General features: G+C 28.3%; 1 protein-coding gene across 1 annotated transcript; it reads left to right on the top strand.

Moving 5' to 3' along the window:
• Nucleotides 1-9,558: 9,558 nt before the first annotated feature.
• Nucleotides 9,559-16,901, top strand: LOC136081756 (tetratricopeptide repeat protein 36-like). The gene is made up of 2 exons (XM_065799764.1): nucleotides 9,559-9,967; nucleotides 16,514-16,901. Exons 1-2 carry the CDS (start codon nucleotides 9,679-9,681, stop codon nucleotides 16,777-16,779), a joined length of 555 nt encoding a protein of 184 aa, XP_065655836.1. The 5' UTR covers nucleotides 9,559-9,678; the 3' UTR covers nucleotides 16,780-16,901.
• Nucleotides 16,902-16,931: the final 30 nt, after the last annotated feature.

Genomic DNA, 16,931 nt, shown 5'->3' with positions numbered 1-16,931 from the left:
ATAAACCTGTTATGCTGCTTTTTCTCATATAAAGACGATAGCAAACCGATTGAGAAAGAAATACTATCAATACAAGATCTTAAAGATGAAATTAGTTACCCTTATAGCCTTAGCAACAGATTTGTGGAAGAATCGGGTTGGATCGTATTGGCTTTGCATAACAGCGAATTACTTGACAACGAAGTTTAAATATAAATCAGAAGTAGTAAACTTTTGCAGATTTTACGGAAGGCCATTGAGTAATAGACTTACGGCATTCATGCAGAAAGAAATTAATAAACTTAAAATCGATAATAATTTTGTTTCAATAACAATAGACAACGCTGAAGATATTAAAAAGGCAATGGGACCTATTTCTTTACAACTTTCATGCATTTGTAATAATTTGAAATTGTTTTAAATCATGGAATTAAGTTGTGGATCAAATCATCGCATAACTTATTAGATAGCACAGAAGATATCGAGGATCTTGCATATTACAACAACTATAATGAAAGTGATATGGAATCTAATGGAAATATTTCGTCGGACAATGAAGAGTAAATTTCATGTACTTATGACAAAGAAGATGAACTCGGATGATGAAGAAAGCAGCGAGGAGGAGGCAGCATCAACCAATGAAACTGTTAATCATTTATTTAATTTTTCATCCAGCATATTATTCAGGTTGAGAAAAACTGTAGCTCTTGTTAAAAGATCTTCTATTTTGTAATTATTTACAAAATAGAAGATCTTTAAAAAAATAGAAGATCTTTTGCAAAATAGAAGATCTTTTAACAACACAAAAGTGAAAGACATATTGCTCCTATTATTAAAAATAGTATTAATTTTGCAGTGGTTTCTCATTGATTTACCATCTTTGCATTTGGCGTCATTTGCAATTTACAAGAATAAATATTTTAAAATAGCAGACTTGAAAATTTGGAGGGCTCTTTTACCAAAAGCTCATACATTTTTAATAGTAAAGGGACTTTAGCCCCGCAGCCACCTCCCCCATGTTCCGCCACCCCTAGATTTATAGCACCCATATGGCGCGCATTTATAGTTATTTAATGCAAAAATAATTGATTTTAGACTTTTTTAAATTAAGTTAAAGACACTACAAACTTTCTTTTAAAATATGTAGGGGAGAGTGGGGAGAAACGGGACGCAGGGGAAGTGGGGCACTCCTATTATTTTAATTAGGAGCGGCACCTAATTACTGTTATTTAATGTAATTATGTAGATTTTTTGTCCCCTTTTAATCAGACATGTCTCCCTGCTAGAAACAGTTTTTTTTTTAAAGTACGTCTAAAAAGTATTTTTCGCTCTCTGTCTAGTATACTAGGGCGTGAGTGAAAAGTTACTTTTTGGTATGGAATATATATACTTACACAATATGTATATATACTTACATGATTTACGTAACTCATGTAAGTATATATATTTGACTGTTGTTGCAAATATTGCCTATTTTATATTGAAATGCAATTATCATGTAACATTTTTAAATAAGCTATTAGCATTCACCGCGAGCGGACGTGTTTTTTTTTTACTTACTGGTTTTCAAAAAAAAAAAAAATTCAAAATGGCTTCTAAAAGTTTTACATCTGCACAGTTAAAAGATATTTTGGAAATTCATGAAAATACTATTATGAAGATGTTTAATGATAGAATTGAAAAACTTGAAAACAAACTAAATCAGTAATTGACGAGAACAAGGAACTAAAAAAGGAATTACGCGAACTTAATAAAGCTGTTGAACTTGTGAGTAATAATTATGATAAAATAGTCGCTGATCATCAAACATCAAAAACATCATTGATAAATGAAAATGCAAATTCTAAAATGATTAACAAATTGGCGGAACTTGAAGACAGAAGTCGACGCAACAACTTAAGATTCTGCGGCATTGAAGAAATTGAAAATGAAAGTTGGGAAGACAGTGAAAATAAAGTAAGGAAGTTTTTAAATAATAAACTTCAACTACACGGAAACTTTGAAATTGAAAGGGTGCATCGAGTTGGCAAAAAATTACCTGAAAACAATAAAAAAAAAATAGATTGATTGTAGTAAGATTTCTTAACTACAAAGACAAAGCCACGATATTAAGAAAATATACGACGATGAAATTATGGACTCGTTTACATAAATGAAGATTATAGTGATCATACGAATTGCGGAAAAAACTCCTGAATGAGGCAAAAGATTTAAGGGCCAAGGGCAAATACGCTAAAGTTGTATATAATAAATTAATCATACGGGATTTATAAAAGAAATTCTTTGATCTTATTTCGAATATGAAAAAACAAAAATTAAATGGATTCTAATAAAACCTTAAATTTTGAGTCTAGTTTTTATGATTTTTTTCGAACTAATGATTTCTTATTAGACGAGGAATCTGATCCTGATCTTAATTATTTTACTGATTCTGATAGTTGCAAAATAAATGCAACTACTTTTATACCCATGAAATTAAAGGATTTCTTGATCAAAATAATATTAACACAATTCACATTAATATTCGAAGTTTAAAAAAAAAATTTGAAATCTTTAGTAATTTTATTGAAGAAACTAGTAATCTTTTTAATACAATCTGCTTAACAGAAACATGGTGCAGTTCGGATGACGTAAATTCTTTTACCAATTTTGAACTGCCGGGTTTTAATGTAATTTCATTGGCACGAAAAACAAATAAGCGTGGCGGAGGCGTTTTTATTTATGTTAAAAATAACTTACAATATTTTACCCGGCATGACATGAGCATCACTGATGCTGATAAAGAAGTTTTAACGGTTGAAATTTTACCCAATAAATTAAAAAATAAAATTCTAAGTTGCTGTTATCGCCCACCTTCAGGTGAAATTAAAAATTTTATTTCGTTTTTATGTAATGACGTTATTAAAAAAAGTAACCGCGAAAATAAATTTATCTACTTATTGGGTGATCTGAATTTAGATTGTTTTCAATACCACGTCAATAATAACATTAAAAAGTTTTATAATGGCATTCTCGAAAATGGTGCGATTTCTTTGATTAGCAAACCGACAAGAATTACTCAATCAAGTGTTTCTTTAATTGATAATATTTTAACCACTGATGTTTTTAACGTATCCTTAAAAAAAGGCATAATTAAAAATGACATATCTGATCATTTTCCTGTTTTCTTTTCTATAAATATAGATAATAAATTACTTCCTAATGAAAAACGAGTTTTCAAAAAGCGAATTTTTACAAATAAAAACTTTAAACCTTTTAAAGAACAATTATCTTTAATTGATAGGAACTTTATTAACGCCTCTGATAATACAAACTTAGTTTATAACTCCTTTTTTAAAACTTTTTATGACATTTACGACACAAATTTCCCTGAAGTTAATTTAAATCTCAAAGCTAAAAGTATTAAATCGCCTTGGATTACAAAGGGTTTGCGTAAGTCTTTAAAAATTAAACAAAACTTATACATTAATTACTTAAAATGTAAAACAAATGAAAATAAAATTATATATAAAAATTACGCTAAACTTTTTGAAAGCTTCAAAAAAAAAAAAACAACAAAAATATTATTTAAATTTACTAGATAAATATAAATTAAATTTTAAGCGCACTTAGTTTATTATAAGAGAAATTACTGGCAGCAAAAAAAGTGCATCTCACACTTTGCCAAACATGGTTAAACATAATAATGAATTTTTATATGATAAAAGACAAATTACGGAAAAGTTTAATAAATATTTTGTGTCTGTAGGACCAAATCTTGCAAAAAACATTCCTATAGCAAACAGCTTAATGATTGATCTATGTTTCCCTCTAAACTCTTACTTGAACTCTTTTGAATTATCTTTTGAAGAGATTGAAATTGCATTTAAAATGTTGAAATCTAACAAAGCAGTAGGCCCTGATGGTATTAACGGCAACATTATTATAAGTTCATTTGATGTTTTAAAAGATATACTCTTTAAGATTTTTTCGATATCAATTAAACAGGGAATTTTTCCACAAGCTAAAATTAGCAAAAGTCATACCAATATTAAAAGGTGGTGACGCTGAGAATATAAGTAACTATCGTCCAATTTAACTACTTTCTGTATTCTCTAAAGTTTTAGAAAGAATTTTGTACAATAAAATTTATAATCATCTTACTATAAACAATTTATTATATGGATATGGATTCCAAAAAAACCATTCCACTGAACATGCCATTTTACAATTTACAAGAAATATATCTGACTCATTTGAAAATTCTCAATTTACTTTAGGTGTTTTCATTGAATTGGCAAAAGCTTTTGATACTATTGATCACAAAATTCTTTTTAAAAAGTTGGAGTGGTACGGAATTACTGGAAATATATTAATTTGGCTTCAAAGTTACCTAAATAATCGGAAACAATTTGTTTATGCAGATGATAACGTAACATCTAATTTGTTAAATATTTCATGTGGAGTTTCTCAAAGATCCACCCCTCCTATTTCTAATATATATTAATGATCTACCAAAAGCTTCTAACCTAATGACAATTATGTTTGCTGATGATTCTAACTTATTTCTTTCTCATAAAAACATTTTTACACTTTTTAGCAACATGAACATTGAACTAGCAAAAATTTCCGAACGGTTTAGATTAAACAAACTATCATTAAATATTGATAAAACTAAATGGATTCTTTTTCATCCTTATGGTAAAAAGCACCAGCTGCCTAGCAATTTACTCTTTTTTTTATCGATAACATAATTATTAGAAGAGTTCTAGTGACAAGATTTTTAGGTGTATATATCGATGAAAATCTTAATTGGAAAAGCCACATTGCTACTTTGTGCAATAAAATTTCAAAGAGTATAGGCATTTTATACAAAATAAGAAACTTTCTAGATAAAAACAACTTAATTCAGCTATATTATTCGCTAACTCATTGCCATATTAATTATGCAAACATTGCTTGGGGTAGCACTTATAAAAGTAAACTTAAACCTCTCTATCGGCAACAGAAACATGTAGCACGCCTTATAAATTTCAAGGACCGTTTTGCTCACGCCAAGCCTCTTTTATATGATATGAAAGCACTCAATATATATGAGTTAAATTTTTTTATTATTCTTTGTTTTATGTATAAATGCAAGACCCACCTATCACCCGTTTCGTTTCGTAACTTGTATTTACAAAGAAATAAATATATTTTAAGGAACGATAATTTAATTCGACAACCATTTTCTCAAACTAATTATGGAAAATTTTTTATTTCATTTCGCGGACCATTTTTTATGGAATAGTATAGTTCTAAATACTTCTAAAGATTTTTCTCAAGAATGTAATTTTGATTCTTTTAAACAAAATCTTAAAAAACTCATTTTTTCAACTGATAATATACTAATCTACTTTTAAATTTTAAAAGTTTTTGAAAATCCCTTATCTATATTAGTATATGTATATATTTAATGTATTTTTTTATTTATTTATATTTTTGTTTGTGTTTTTTATCCACATGCAATTAGCGGTTTCTCTGTGACAAGACCTGATAGTCTTCTTTGAGTAATCCGCGTTCTTTATATTTATTTTTAATATTTATTTCTTAACAATATCTTGACTTGTTAACTTTTATCATTGTAACAAAGTTTTGTTTATTTAAATTGTAATAAATATTGTAATAAAGAATAACAACAACAACAACAAAATTTTGGTACCTAAACTTATATTTAAGCTTTACTTGTGAGGCTGTTATTTTAGCTTTATTTCGTCTGTACTAGATAGAGGTTAAGCGTTATCAAACATAATTTCTTTAAATTTCAGGCCATGCGTAGAGCTTATCAAAGGAAGAATAAAACTCCGGATGTCAATAGTCAAAAACTACTTTTGACTATTGATTATTTTTGTTTCATTTAAAAAAAACTTAAATTTAATTCCAAGAGTTTGCTCAAATTAATATTCAATTTGTTTTACTGTTGATTTAATATAGTTCCCACTTCTCCCGCTTGCTTGTCCCACTTCTACTCACACTTGTCACACTTTACCCCGGCACGGTTTCTCTAAAAACAAAATTTTATATACTAAATTATAATTTGCCGGTAACCTAAAGGAACCGAGGCGCAGCCATAGGCTGCGCCTCGGTTCCTTTAGGTTTATTTGTTAAAACTTGTTTGGTTTAGTTCGCACATCAAATAAAAGAAATATTGCAATTACTATAAAAGTAATTTTTCGTGTCCCACTTCTCCTTACTCTCCCCTGTTAAAAATTATATTAATGTTTAAAATTATACTATAAGTTGCTATGATCTTGTCAAAATAAATAATTATCACATGTTAATTTTTATGAATGAAATCAATAAAGAAACGATCCCAAATATTTTCAAAACATTATATAAAAAAATACAGCACAAAAATCTTACAAAATACTCAAACAAACAATAAAACTTGTTTTGAAGTCACCAAGTTTTCTATTACTGATAAAAAACAACAACAAAAAAACCAGTAATAGGTATTATAAAAATACAATGGAAACTCAAAAATACGTGGAATTTAAAAACGTGGAATTTAAAAGAAGTGAACTAAATGAAATGAACTAAACTAAGCAGTATTTGCGGTTATCAAAAGTTATTATTATTATTTTATGGAAGCGGATGGGAAGTTATAATTTTTTTTTTTTTTTGGGAGGAACAGGGGATAATTTGTTTTGAAAGTGTGAAAACTTAATTTTTAATTTGTTTTAAACGACTATTTTAATCACTATCCTTGCTTTAAAATAAAATCTGCCTTTGCAATTTTATTCTAATTTTCAAACTAAAAAATCTTCAAATCAGCGTGGTCATTGTTAACAGCCACTCTTACCCAAATAAAAAAGTAACTTTTTTTAAAGAACTATTCATAAAATTTTAGTCTTGAATGGAGTAATAAATGCATCATTGTAGCCACATTGGATGTCTTCTGTCCGCCATCTTCAAGTTAAATTTTGAATGGAATTCTTAAAAAAATGACAAGTTTTTATTTAAGACACTATTTTATTTGAATATTTTAGATAATTACTTGGGTTACCGTAAAGAAGGTTGCCATTAACCTTCATTTTAGTAGCTTAGATGCCCAAGAAATACTAAACGTGTGTGCGTCCCAATTCGGGATGCACAAAACTTTTAGTCAATGGTTAACCGGCTTTCCTCGTCCTTAATGGATATCGTTTTTTATTTGCCTTTCTTGCTCTTAACGGATATTGTTTTAAAGCATATAATTTAATTCCCCCTAGATTCCAAATAAATAATGCATAATAAATGTTTCATTTTTTATAGGTGTTTGCTTGAAGGAAAATATATAAACCTACATTATTTTTGAAAGAAAGAATAGTTAAACTTGAATTTTATTCAATTATTATGTATGATTGGCTATTCAACGCTTCCTTTTATCTCTTTATAAAAGTACAGCTCTCAAAGAGTCCGATTCCATTAACAGCTATAAACTACCATAGTCTTAAAAGTACCGTGTTACGCATGGATAGCTGCATAGCGTACTGTTTAGAGTCATGCACCATGGGTGGTTAAATAAATATCTTGTTGCGAATGCGCCAGGGTGCCATGCACTATCTATGATTTAGCCAGATTCTCTAAAAACCTTAAATAGAGGTAAAGTACCTAAAAATATTAGACAATACTTTTAGGTACTAAAAATGTTATGTCTAATATTTTTAACTAAATAAAACCATTTCAAAGACCACATTCGTGGTCTTTGAACTATTTTTTCATTAATATAATACTTTTCATAAAATTCACCAAACTTACTTTCTCTTTGTGAGACTAGTTTGAATTCGACTGTTTAATCTTCGAATCTTAGTGTTAATGACAATTATCCTTCGATTCGCAAAAACCTTAATAGTGAGATGCTTGGCCTGAAATTACGCATGTGCTCACGCATAAATTCACCTATTTATTGTGAAATTAGATTTAAATTATCTGACCGTTCTTTTATGTGCTTCCATTTAGAACATCTTTACTCGTTAACCTTTCTCTTGTTATTTACCATTTTCCTCCTCTCAAGACTGGACTCTTTTTGATGTTCATTCTGATGAAATTGACCAACCCTGAGCCCATATTGTTGTAATTAGTGAGTTTAATGCTCATCACGCTGAGTGGCTTGACCCACGCACCGCTGATTCTGCTGGCATTAAAGCTCACAACTTTTATGTTTTTCAATCTCCTACTCAGATTAATTTGAGACTCATTTTCTAGAAAATCCTAATCACTTAGCTACACTCCTTGACTTGTGTTTTGTCTCTGATCCTTGCATGTGTTTAGTTTCTCTTTGTTCTCCTTTCAATATTCAATATTAAAAAACCGGTGAATTAAATTTTAGTAATTAGTACTTTTTTATACATTTTTTTTTGGTAATGTCAAAAAAGTTTTGTTTTGAAATCATCTAAGTTTAATATTCTTCAAGTAATAAATAGTATTATTTTTTTATTTTTTTTATTTTTAGGTACCCCAAGAAGTCCTAACGGTCTTGTCACAGAGCACCGCGGAAGTGCATTTAACCAGGAAGTTCACGCCTCCTTCCTTACCGTGACGCGAAAATATGCCCAAAGCTCGTTTCGAACCTGGATCTCCTGCATATAAAGCAAGCGTTCTAACTACTGCGCCACGGCCACACTATTACAGTACTAATATAAGTATAAAAGGTGTTTAAGATATTTAAATGTGATATTACACACACACACGCACACACACACACACACACACACACACACACACTCACACACACACACACACTCACACACACACACACACACACACACACTCACACACACACACTCACACACACACACACACACACACACACACTCCTTTATTATTTGGTTCGGGACGGTCCTGGCCGGAGTACTTTTTTTCTAGGAAATACGCCATAAGTATTTTTACCCCAAGAGTGCGTTTTTTTAAAAATAAGAAACCAAGCAAACAGACTATTAGCAGAAAGTTTCTTATTTTGAAAATTCTATTTTCCGCGTATAGTACGAAAAGTTTCTTGAGTTCGTTCTTGAGTTGGAATTCATTTCATTGGAATTCCGTCACATCAACGCGCAATTTTATTAGAATTTTATCACAGCTACGCGCAATCGAATGGGATTCCATTTGATTTCCACACGCAATCTAGAATTCTATTCGATTGCTTGTGCACATAAAATACACATTTGAGGTCGCCCATAGATTACGTCACGCTTTTGACAATTTCACTTGAAATTCTTGTTTAATTTAACCTCATAATTTTAAAAAAGCAAAATTAAATTAATTTATAAACCTAATTTAAATAAATATTAAAATACTTTTTTTTATTACCTGTTTTTTAGAATACTTGCCCAAACCTAAACCCTAAGTAGATGAATGTACACTCCACTGCGCCTATCCCTATTTAAGTCAGTATACTCCACTGCGACTTAATCAGTCCATTTATGTATGTATTGATGCACTTATTCTATAAAACTTTAAAATAAATAAATAATAAACATAACAATAAATAGACAAAAAAGTAGTTAAAAAACATAAAACTACATAAAAATAAAACATTAAAATTAAAAATTGAAAACGTTACGTGTGTTTATTGGCGGCGTTACTTTGAGCCGGCGCGCGAAAAAAAAAATAGTACTTGTAAGTTAATATTATGGTATCTTTATTATTATTGCAATCTATTCTATTCAAATCTGGTTAGGGTAATAGAATATTAGGATAAATATGGGAGCAGAAGAAACAGATTTAACAGAAAAGGACGAAATTGTTTTGCATGCTATTTTTAATCCAAATACTCCTCTTGATTTAAAAAAAAATATCGCCTACATTCACTCAGGAACTAACGCAGATAATGAAACAACACCTGAGTTAAAAAAAATTGAATTAGAAGCTGTTAAATTGGCACAGGCTCAAAATTTTGAAGAAAGTTTGAAACTTTTTAACCAACTTATAAACGAGACTCCATCATATGCTTCTGCATACAACAATCGAGCGCAGCTTTACCGAATTTTAGGTAATATACATACATACATATATATATATATATATATATATATATATATATATATATATATATATATATATATATATATATATATATATATATATATATATATATATATATATATATATATATATTATATATATATATATATATATATATATATATATAGTTGAATTCGACACATATATAATTATTGTTAAATAAAATACATTTTGATTTAACAATAATTATATATATATATATATATATATATATATATATATATATATATATATATATATATATATATATATATATATATATATATATATATATATATATATATATATATATAAGTTGAATTCGACACATATATAATTATTGTTAAATAAAATACATTTTGATTTAACAATAATTATAAAACAAATAAAATATGTTAATTTCCATCATAAGCATTGACAGATGTGTCATAGACACATCTGTTAATGCTAGTTAAAAAAACTTCACATAAATTTAAATTAAATTTTATTAGTTAGTCTTTAATGTTTGAATTTAATATTTCATTTCCAGTAATCTGATTTTATTTCCAGTAATCTAATCTAATTGAGCAACTTTAAGAATGTGGCTTTGTGAGTTAATAAGTTTATTTTGTAGTTTTTAAAGGTTAATTATTATTATTTACATCAATAAAATAGAGTCTTCATTGTGGGAGCAATAATGATTTGTATAAAATAAAATTTAGTGTGTTAAGTTATACCCTTGCTTATTCTACCAAGATATTTAGTTTTAATTTATAATGCAATATCAATTATGCAAGGATGCGTAGTACCAAAAGGACTCCGGCTTTATAGCTCTACTTTTTCCAAGTCTGTAGTGTCCAGAAGCTCTAAACATGATTGCTAACTTATGATCAGCTATACGAAAAAAGTTCATGAGGCTTAATGACTTGAAACTTATTGTTTTTAAGCCCAGAGTCCTGGGGTCCTTGCCGCCATTATACCTAAGGACTCCGGGTTCAAAAAATTATTGTTCCTCTAACTTAAAAGTCTTAATTTTTTTCCTATTAGTAGTCTATAAACTTATTTATATTTTTAGAGTTCCTGGATACCAAAAACTTGGATAAAGTAATCTTTTTGTGACTTTCAAATTCGGAGTCCTTTTTAGGACTTCCCATCCCTGCATTTATGTATAAACAAAAAAGTTCCAAAATAAAATCTTGTGGAATCCCTATATTGTGAATCAGTGTGCTAAATTTTTTCATTATTAATCTTGACTACTTGAGTTTTCATTGCAAAATAGTTTATAACTGAGTTGAAAACTGTACCTTCAACCTTGTAGTCTTTAATTTTTCTGTTGATTGTTTTAAATACAAGGTTTAGGAATACCATTAATAAAAATTTATTGTTATTCTATGCCCTCCATTTATGTAGCAGTAATTGGATGACTGATTTAGTTGATTTAACTATATCAGTTTAATTTTTTTTCACAAGTATTTGCTATATATAAATATAATACATGCATACGTGTATATATTCTATATACATTAGGGTATGTCAGTTGAAACAAAAATGAATAAAAGAAACTTCTAGCATCAATGTTATAGTGCCAATATATATAATTTTAAAAAATTACTATTTTTTTAATCTGATGGGAAACTTATTTGTTTTCAAAGATGTCAGATTGTATAATTCATGAATTTAAAAAAATTTTATGTCAGTGGATTTCTATGTTCTTTGATGAGAAAAAAATGGAACAGTTGGTGTCGCAAAAATTGAGTTTATAATGGGGCTGACAAGTAAAAAAAAATCACTTTTTGTACTTAGGGTGTTCTTGATTGGCAGGCAGAATGTGTCTTAAAGAAAGTTCACTGCAATATAGCATACCAACAGATCAGAAACACTTTCTACCCAACAATTATGAAAGATTTTTCAACAAACCTCCATCTTTCCCTGAACCAGTTTCAGAGTTTGAGAAATCCCCTCCTATTATATGAAGAGATTTATGTACTTCCCAAGAAACCATCCAAATAAATAGTCCAATAGCTGCTTTTTCAACAGAAATATTAGGAGATAAAATTTATAGTAAAGGTGTAAAATGTGTAATATTGTGACAATCCGGTTTAGAAGTAACACTGATGTGTTTTTCTTTGGTAAAGCCCTTTGGTAAAATCTTTTTAAGATTTTAGATCAAGATCTAGTTTAAAACTGTTTAATTTTGAGCACTTTTCATTACATGCTTGCCATTACATCTTTTAAATTTTACATTTACAAGATGCAATATCAATTTAATTTGATTTCCCAGATAGAAACATCTTTTTGGGCTGTCTTTCATCTATAAATGTCATTTATTTTCAGGCCAATAATATATAAATACATAGATATTTAACTCGAGTTGCTGTTGTGAGGGAAATTTGTTTATTTAAAGATATATTGAATACTGGCTAAAAATAAAAAAATGTTTTTTAAAGGGCATTTGATTTTTTTTTGTTTACTCAAAAAATGGATATATGTTTACTCATAATGGATATGCATATAGTTAAACAAAACACTTTATTAAAGATACTCAGATATCTTTTCATAAGTTCCAAAAATAATGATCTCTGTCAAAAATAATGATCTCTGTCAAAAATAATGATCTCTGTCAAAAATAATGATCTCTGTCAAAAATGGATTGTGGCAACAAAAAGAGCTTTATTTGTTCTATTTAATATATGTTATATATGTAGTGTTCTCTTCCATAAAAAAGTTTACATTTATAAGAATGCAAACAACCTTGTTACCAACCTTGTTTAAATGTTTTGTACTATCTATCTTTAATGACTAAAATAGATTATAAAAAAACCATCAAAAAAAAAAGTTACTATCAATGCAACTGAGAGATTCGAAACTGTCAAAGTAAATCTAAATAATAAAGTTGATTCTTTATAATCAATAAAGTTGGTTCTTCATCCAAAGTCAAACTTAGAAGAAACATTTAAAAACTCTTAAACAAAAACTAAGAAGGCAAGAATTGAATTTAAATTCAATAAAAGAATTTATTAAATTGCTTGAGAATGAAAAACTTATATCAGCTAATAATAATAAAAATGTTATTTAACTAAAGTCGAGCTTTAAAAAAAAAGTTTTATAAAACATTATGATTGCTTGAAAAGGTGCAAGTTGCCTAATTTTTGAAAAGAAAAATCATCTGAATTGATAAATAAAGTGGACCAAAAACTTACATAAATTTAAAAAACCTCAGGGATTACATAATATCACACTGTCAATAAGTGTCATAAAAATTATTGAAAATAATGAAAAAATATTTAGAGTTTTTGTTTGTTACACTTTCTCTTATTTCAAGAATTTTTTTTTTACACTGAAACTTCTCTCTTTGTTCTTCAGAGCAAAGCATAGTTTAAAGAATAGACTCAGAGAAGGCAAACCAAGTAGAACACTTAATAGTTGCAATGACTATACTCTAAATATCTAGTGACTGGTGTAACTTGGTAAAGAACATATCCTTTTACCCAACTCTGCCTAACTTTGATGTTAAATTAGACAGGAAAATGCTACAGTAAACCAGACAGTATCCTACAATATACTTTACAAGTTTCAGAAGATTTTGGGCTGCATTGTCTTGAAGACCATGATGAGAATCCGAATTCTACAAATTCTATTGGCTGTTGTTAGCCATCTGGCTATGTTAACATGGCCAATTTTAAGAAGTTCTGGTTGCTGAGGAACCTGTGTATAGCTTTTACTATTGATAGCCATATTTCTGTAGAAAGGTCTTTCACATTTTTTACTGCTTTTAGATTCTCTAACAATTTAATCAGATGATTTAATGGTGGTTCATTGGTTTGTAGAGCACATACAATTCAATTTAACTTTTAGAGCACATACAATTCAATTTAACTTTTAGAGCACATACAATTCAATTTAACTTAGGCTCCATTAAGTGCATTACTCCTCTTTCCCAACCAGTGTTTAGAGCGGTAAAGTCTCCACCGATTGCTGCTAAGTGTGTGCTAATGTTTCTCATTTCTGTATGCTCAAAGATTTTATCTGCTATTATATCACCGTGTTTCTTTTTTGCTTCTTTAGCTGGTGTGAAATAAAATAAATACTTCCCATCACCATAACAAACAGTGTAATGTTTTTCTCTAACTTTAGCAGGGTACTGTCTATCTGATTCATCTGCAGTTAAAAATATTTTAGTCAGATCTATTTGTCCATCAAAAAATATACAGTCTATAATCTCTTTATTGCAGTAATTATCAAACTGATTAGCAACTTCATTCATAACTTTATCCCTCTCTTAACTTTACTTTGATCAATTATTAATCTATTGTAATTTTACTGTAATCAAGTATTATTCATTTTACCAACTTGTTCCAGCAGTCATTTTAAATTTAATTATAATTTTTATACTGTAATTTTTAAAGTTTAATAAGAAATGTAGTAAATAATAATTTGTGTTTTGAATAAAAATGTAATAACATCATTATTGATAAAAAATATAATCCCAGTAAACTATTCTTATATGACAAATAAAATAGATTAAGAATTGAAAATATGCAGTAGCATAGTTTTAAATAAAAAGAAATGGAGAGCAATCCTGGCTCTATCTCCTTTCATTCATCAAGTCTTTAAACTTTATATTATAGTTTTGTTTTATCTTTTGCACATGTTAGTTAAATCAGACCATTCTGTTCTGAATTGTATTGGTAAATGGTTATTGTTTTTCCAAATAACAATTTTGTGGGGGTGCTCAAACTGGGGATGGTGTATTTCTATGTAATAATAGTGTTCTTCATTTTTAATTGTAAATAATTGAAGTCACAATATAAAACATGTTTTAGTCATTTGTATGGACTCCTCAAACTTTTAGTACAGTCTCTATTCTTTGCGGCATTGAGGCAACAAGAGACTATTTGAGTGTTATTTTATGACACTACACACTCTATATGGCTTTTCTCAGGTATGCTAGTAAAGTTGGGGTTTATTTAGAAGTTAATTGCCTAATGGCAAGTTAGTGCATGAAAGTATCTATATGATTTGAAACCAATTAGACAAATTGTTCTTCAAAACCACCAAATAAAGATGTACACTTTATTTGGTTTACTAATCCCCCCCTTGGGGGGGGGGATTTTTATAAATCCAAACTAATATTTTTTACAAAACATGCATAGAACTATTCAATTCTAGCGTGACTTGCAATCAAATGCGCATTTTCTTGCAGCTGTTTTATTATACTTTTAATAGAGTTTAATATGCTGATATAAGTTTTATACTTTGGTGAGAAATAAATCAAAAGTTCATTTTTGACAAAGCGAGATTTACTATATAAACGATTTTTAAAGCCTGTTTACACTGAAAGTTTTTGTTTTTATTTGTGACTGAAATAATTATTTTCTAATTTTTAAAGCTGAATTTTTTTTTAGTATTGGGATATATATGTTTTGTTAATAACAAGTAAAAATTAATAAATGGGGGGGGGTCTTCATAAGTTTAGGATAAGTGGGAAAGTTTTCCAAAAATTAAATAACGCTCCCCTCCTCGGGTTTTGTTCTAATTTAGTCGGCTAGTTGGGTATTTGACAGAATTCAGTCGGGTAATTTTTTTTTTGTTTTTAAAGAACTACTCGGTATTTTTTAAGGATTGCCCCCCCCCCCCCTTATTTTATTCGTAGAATCGCCTCTGTATATATATATATATATATATATATATATATAATATATATATATATATATATATATATATATATATATATTTATTTATATATATATATATATTTATATATATATATATATATATATATACAACCCTTAGATGTTGTCCGAAAGTTTTTTCGATATTTTGTTGACAAAAAGTAAAAATTAAAATGCAAGACCGGAATTTTTTTTTTTTAATAATGATAGACTGCCTGCCCTAACCAAACCCTCAGTCGATGTAGCAGCACTCCCTTGCGGGTCAGGCTATTTGTCAGTCGATGTAGCAGCACTCCCTTGCGAGTCAGGCTATTTGTCAGTCGATGTAGCAGCACTCCCTTGCGAGTCAGGCTATTTGTCAGTCGATGTAGCAGCACTCCCTTGCGAGTCAGGCTATAAGATAGTCGATGTAGCAACACTCCGCGCATGATTTTCAGTAAAAAAAATAAAAATAAAAACATTTTATTAAAAAAAATAAAAATAAAAACATTTTATTAAAAAAAATAAAATAAAAACATTGTTTATATTGTTAAAAACATTCACAATGTTTTTAAAACATTCTGGTCAATTAAATTTGCGTTTTTGTGGTTTTTTTAAAAAACGATTAATTTGTAATTAAATTAATGGTTTTTACTTTCGTCCAACACGGAAATGTTGGACGAAAGTTAAAAGTAATTAAAAGTGACGTATATGTTGGCGTAAGAATCACTTTTTTCCTTCCGCTCTTCCCAAAGCCAACAAACTATAGATCTATATATATATATATATATATATATATATATATATATATATATATATATATATATATATATATATATATATATATATATATATGTTAATAAAAAAATGTTAGTTAACAATGTAATACTATATTTATCTTATAGGAAAAACTGATTTAGCGATGGAAGACCTTAATAAAACTATTATAATCAGTGAATCTAAAGGGTTTATTGCTTCTCAAGCATTTGTTCAAAGAGCAATCCTTTTTAAAGTAAACGGCGATGATGAAAATGCATTAATTGATTTTAAATCAGCAGCAGAGCTTGGAAATCAATTCGCAAAAAATCAACTTGTTGCTTTGAATCCTTATGCTGCATTATGCAATAAAATGCTTAGCGAGGCGTTCTGCAAACTTTACGGCAATGAGTAAATCTAGAAATGAACTTTTTATTTTATTTTAGTTATAAATATTTGTAAAATTATTTATATAAATTTTTATAAACTTTTATTTGTTACTTTTATTATTTTATAATTTTGGACTAGTTATTATTAGTTTTACTATTTATTTTTTTTAAAAAACCT

This window comes from Hydra vulgaris, chromosome 06 (assembly GCF_038396675.1).
Source record: "Hydra vulgaris chromosome 06, alternate assembly HydraT2T_AEP".
In the NCBI taxonomy this organism is placed as follows: domain Eukaryota; kingdom Metazoa; phylum Cnidaria; class Hydrozoa; order Anthoathecata; family Hydridae; genus Hydra; species Hydra vulgaris.
Note: the sequence above shows the minus strand (reverse complement) of the source record. Positions and strands in the feature narration are given on the sequence as shown.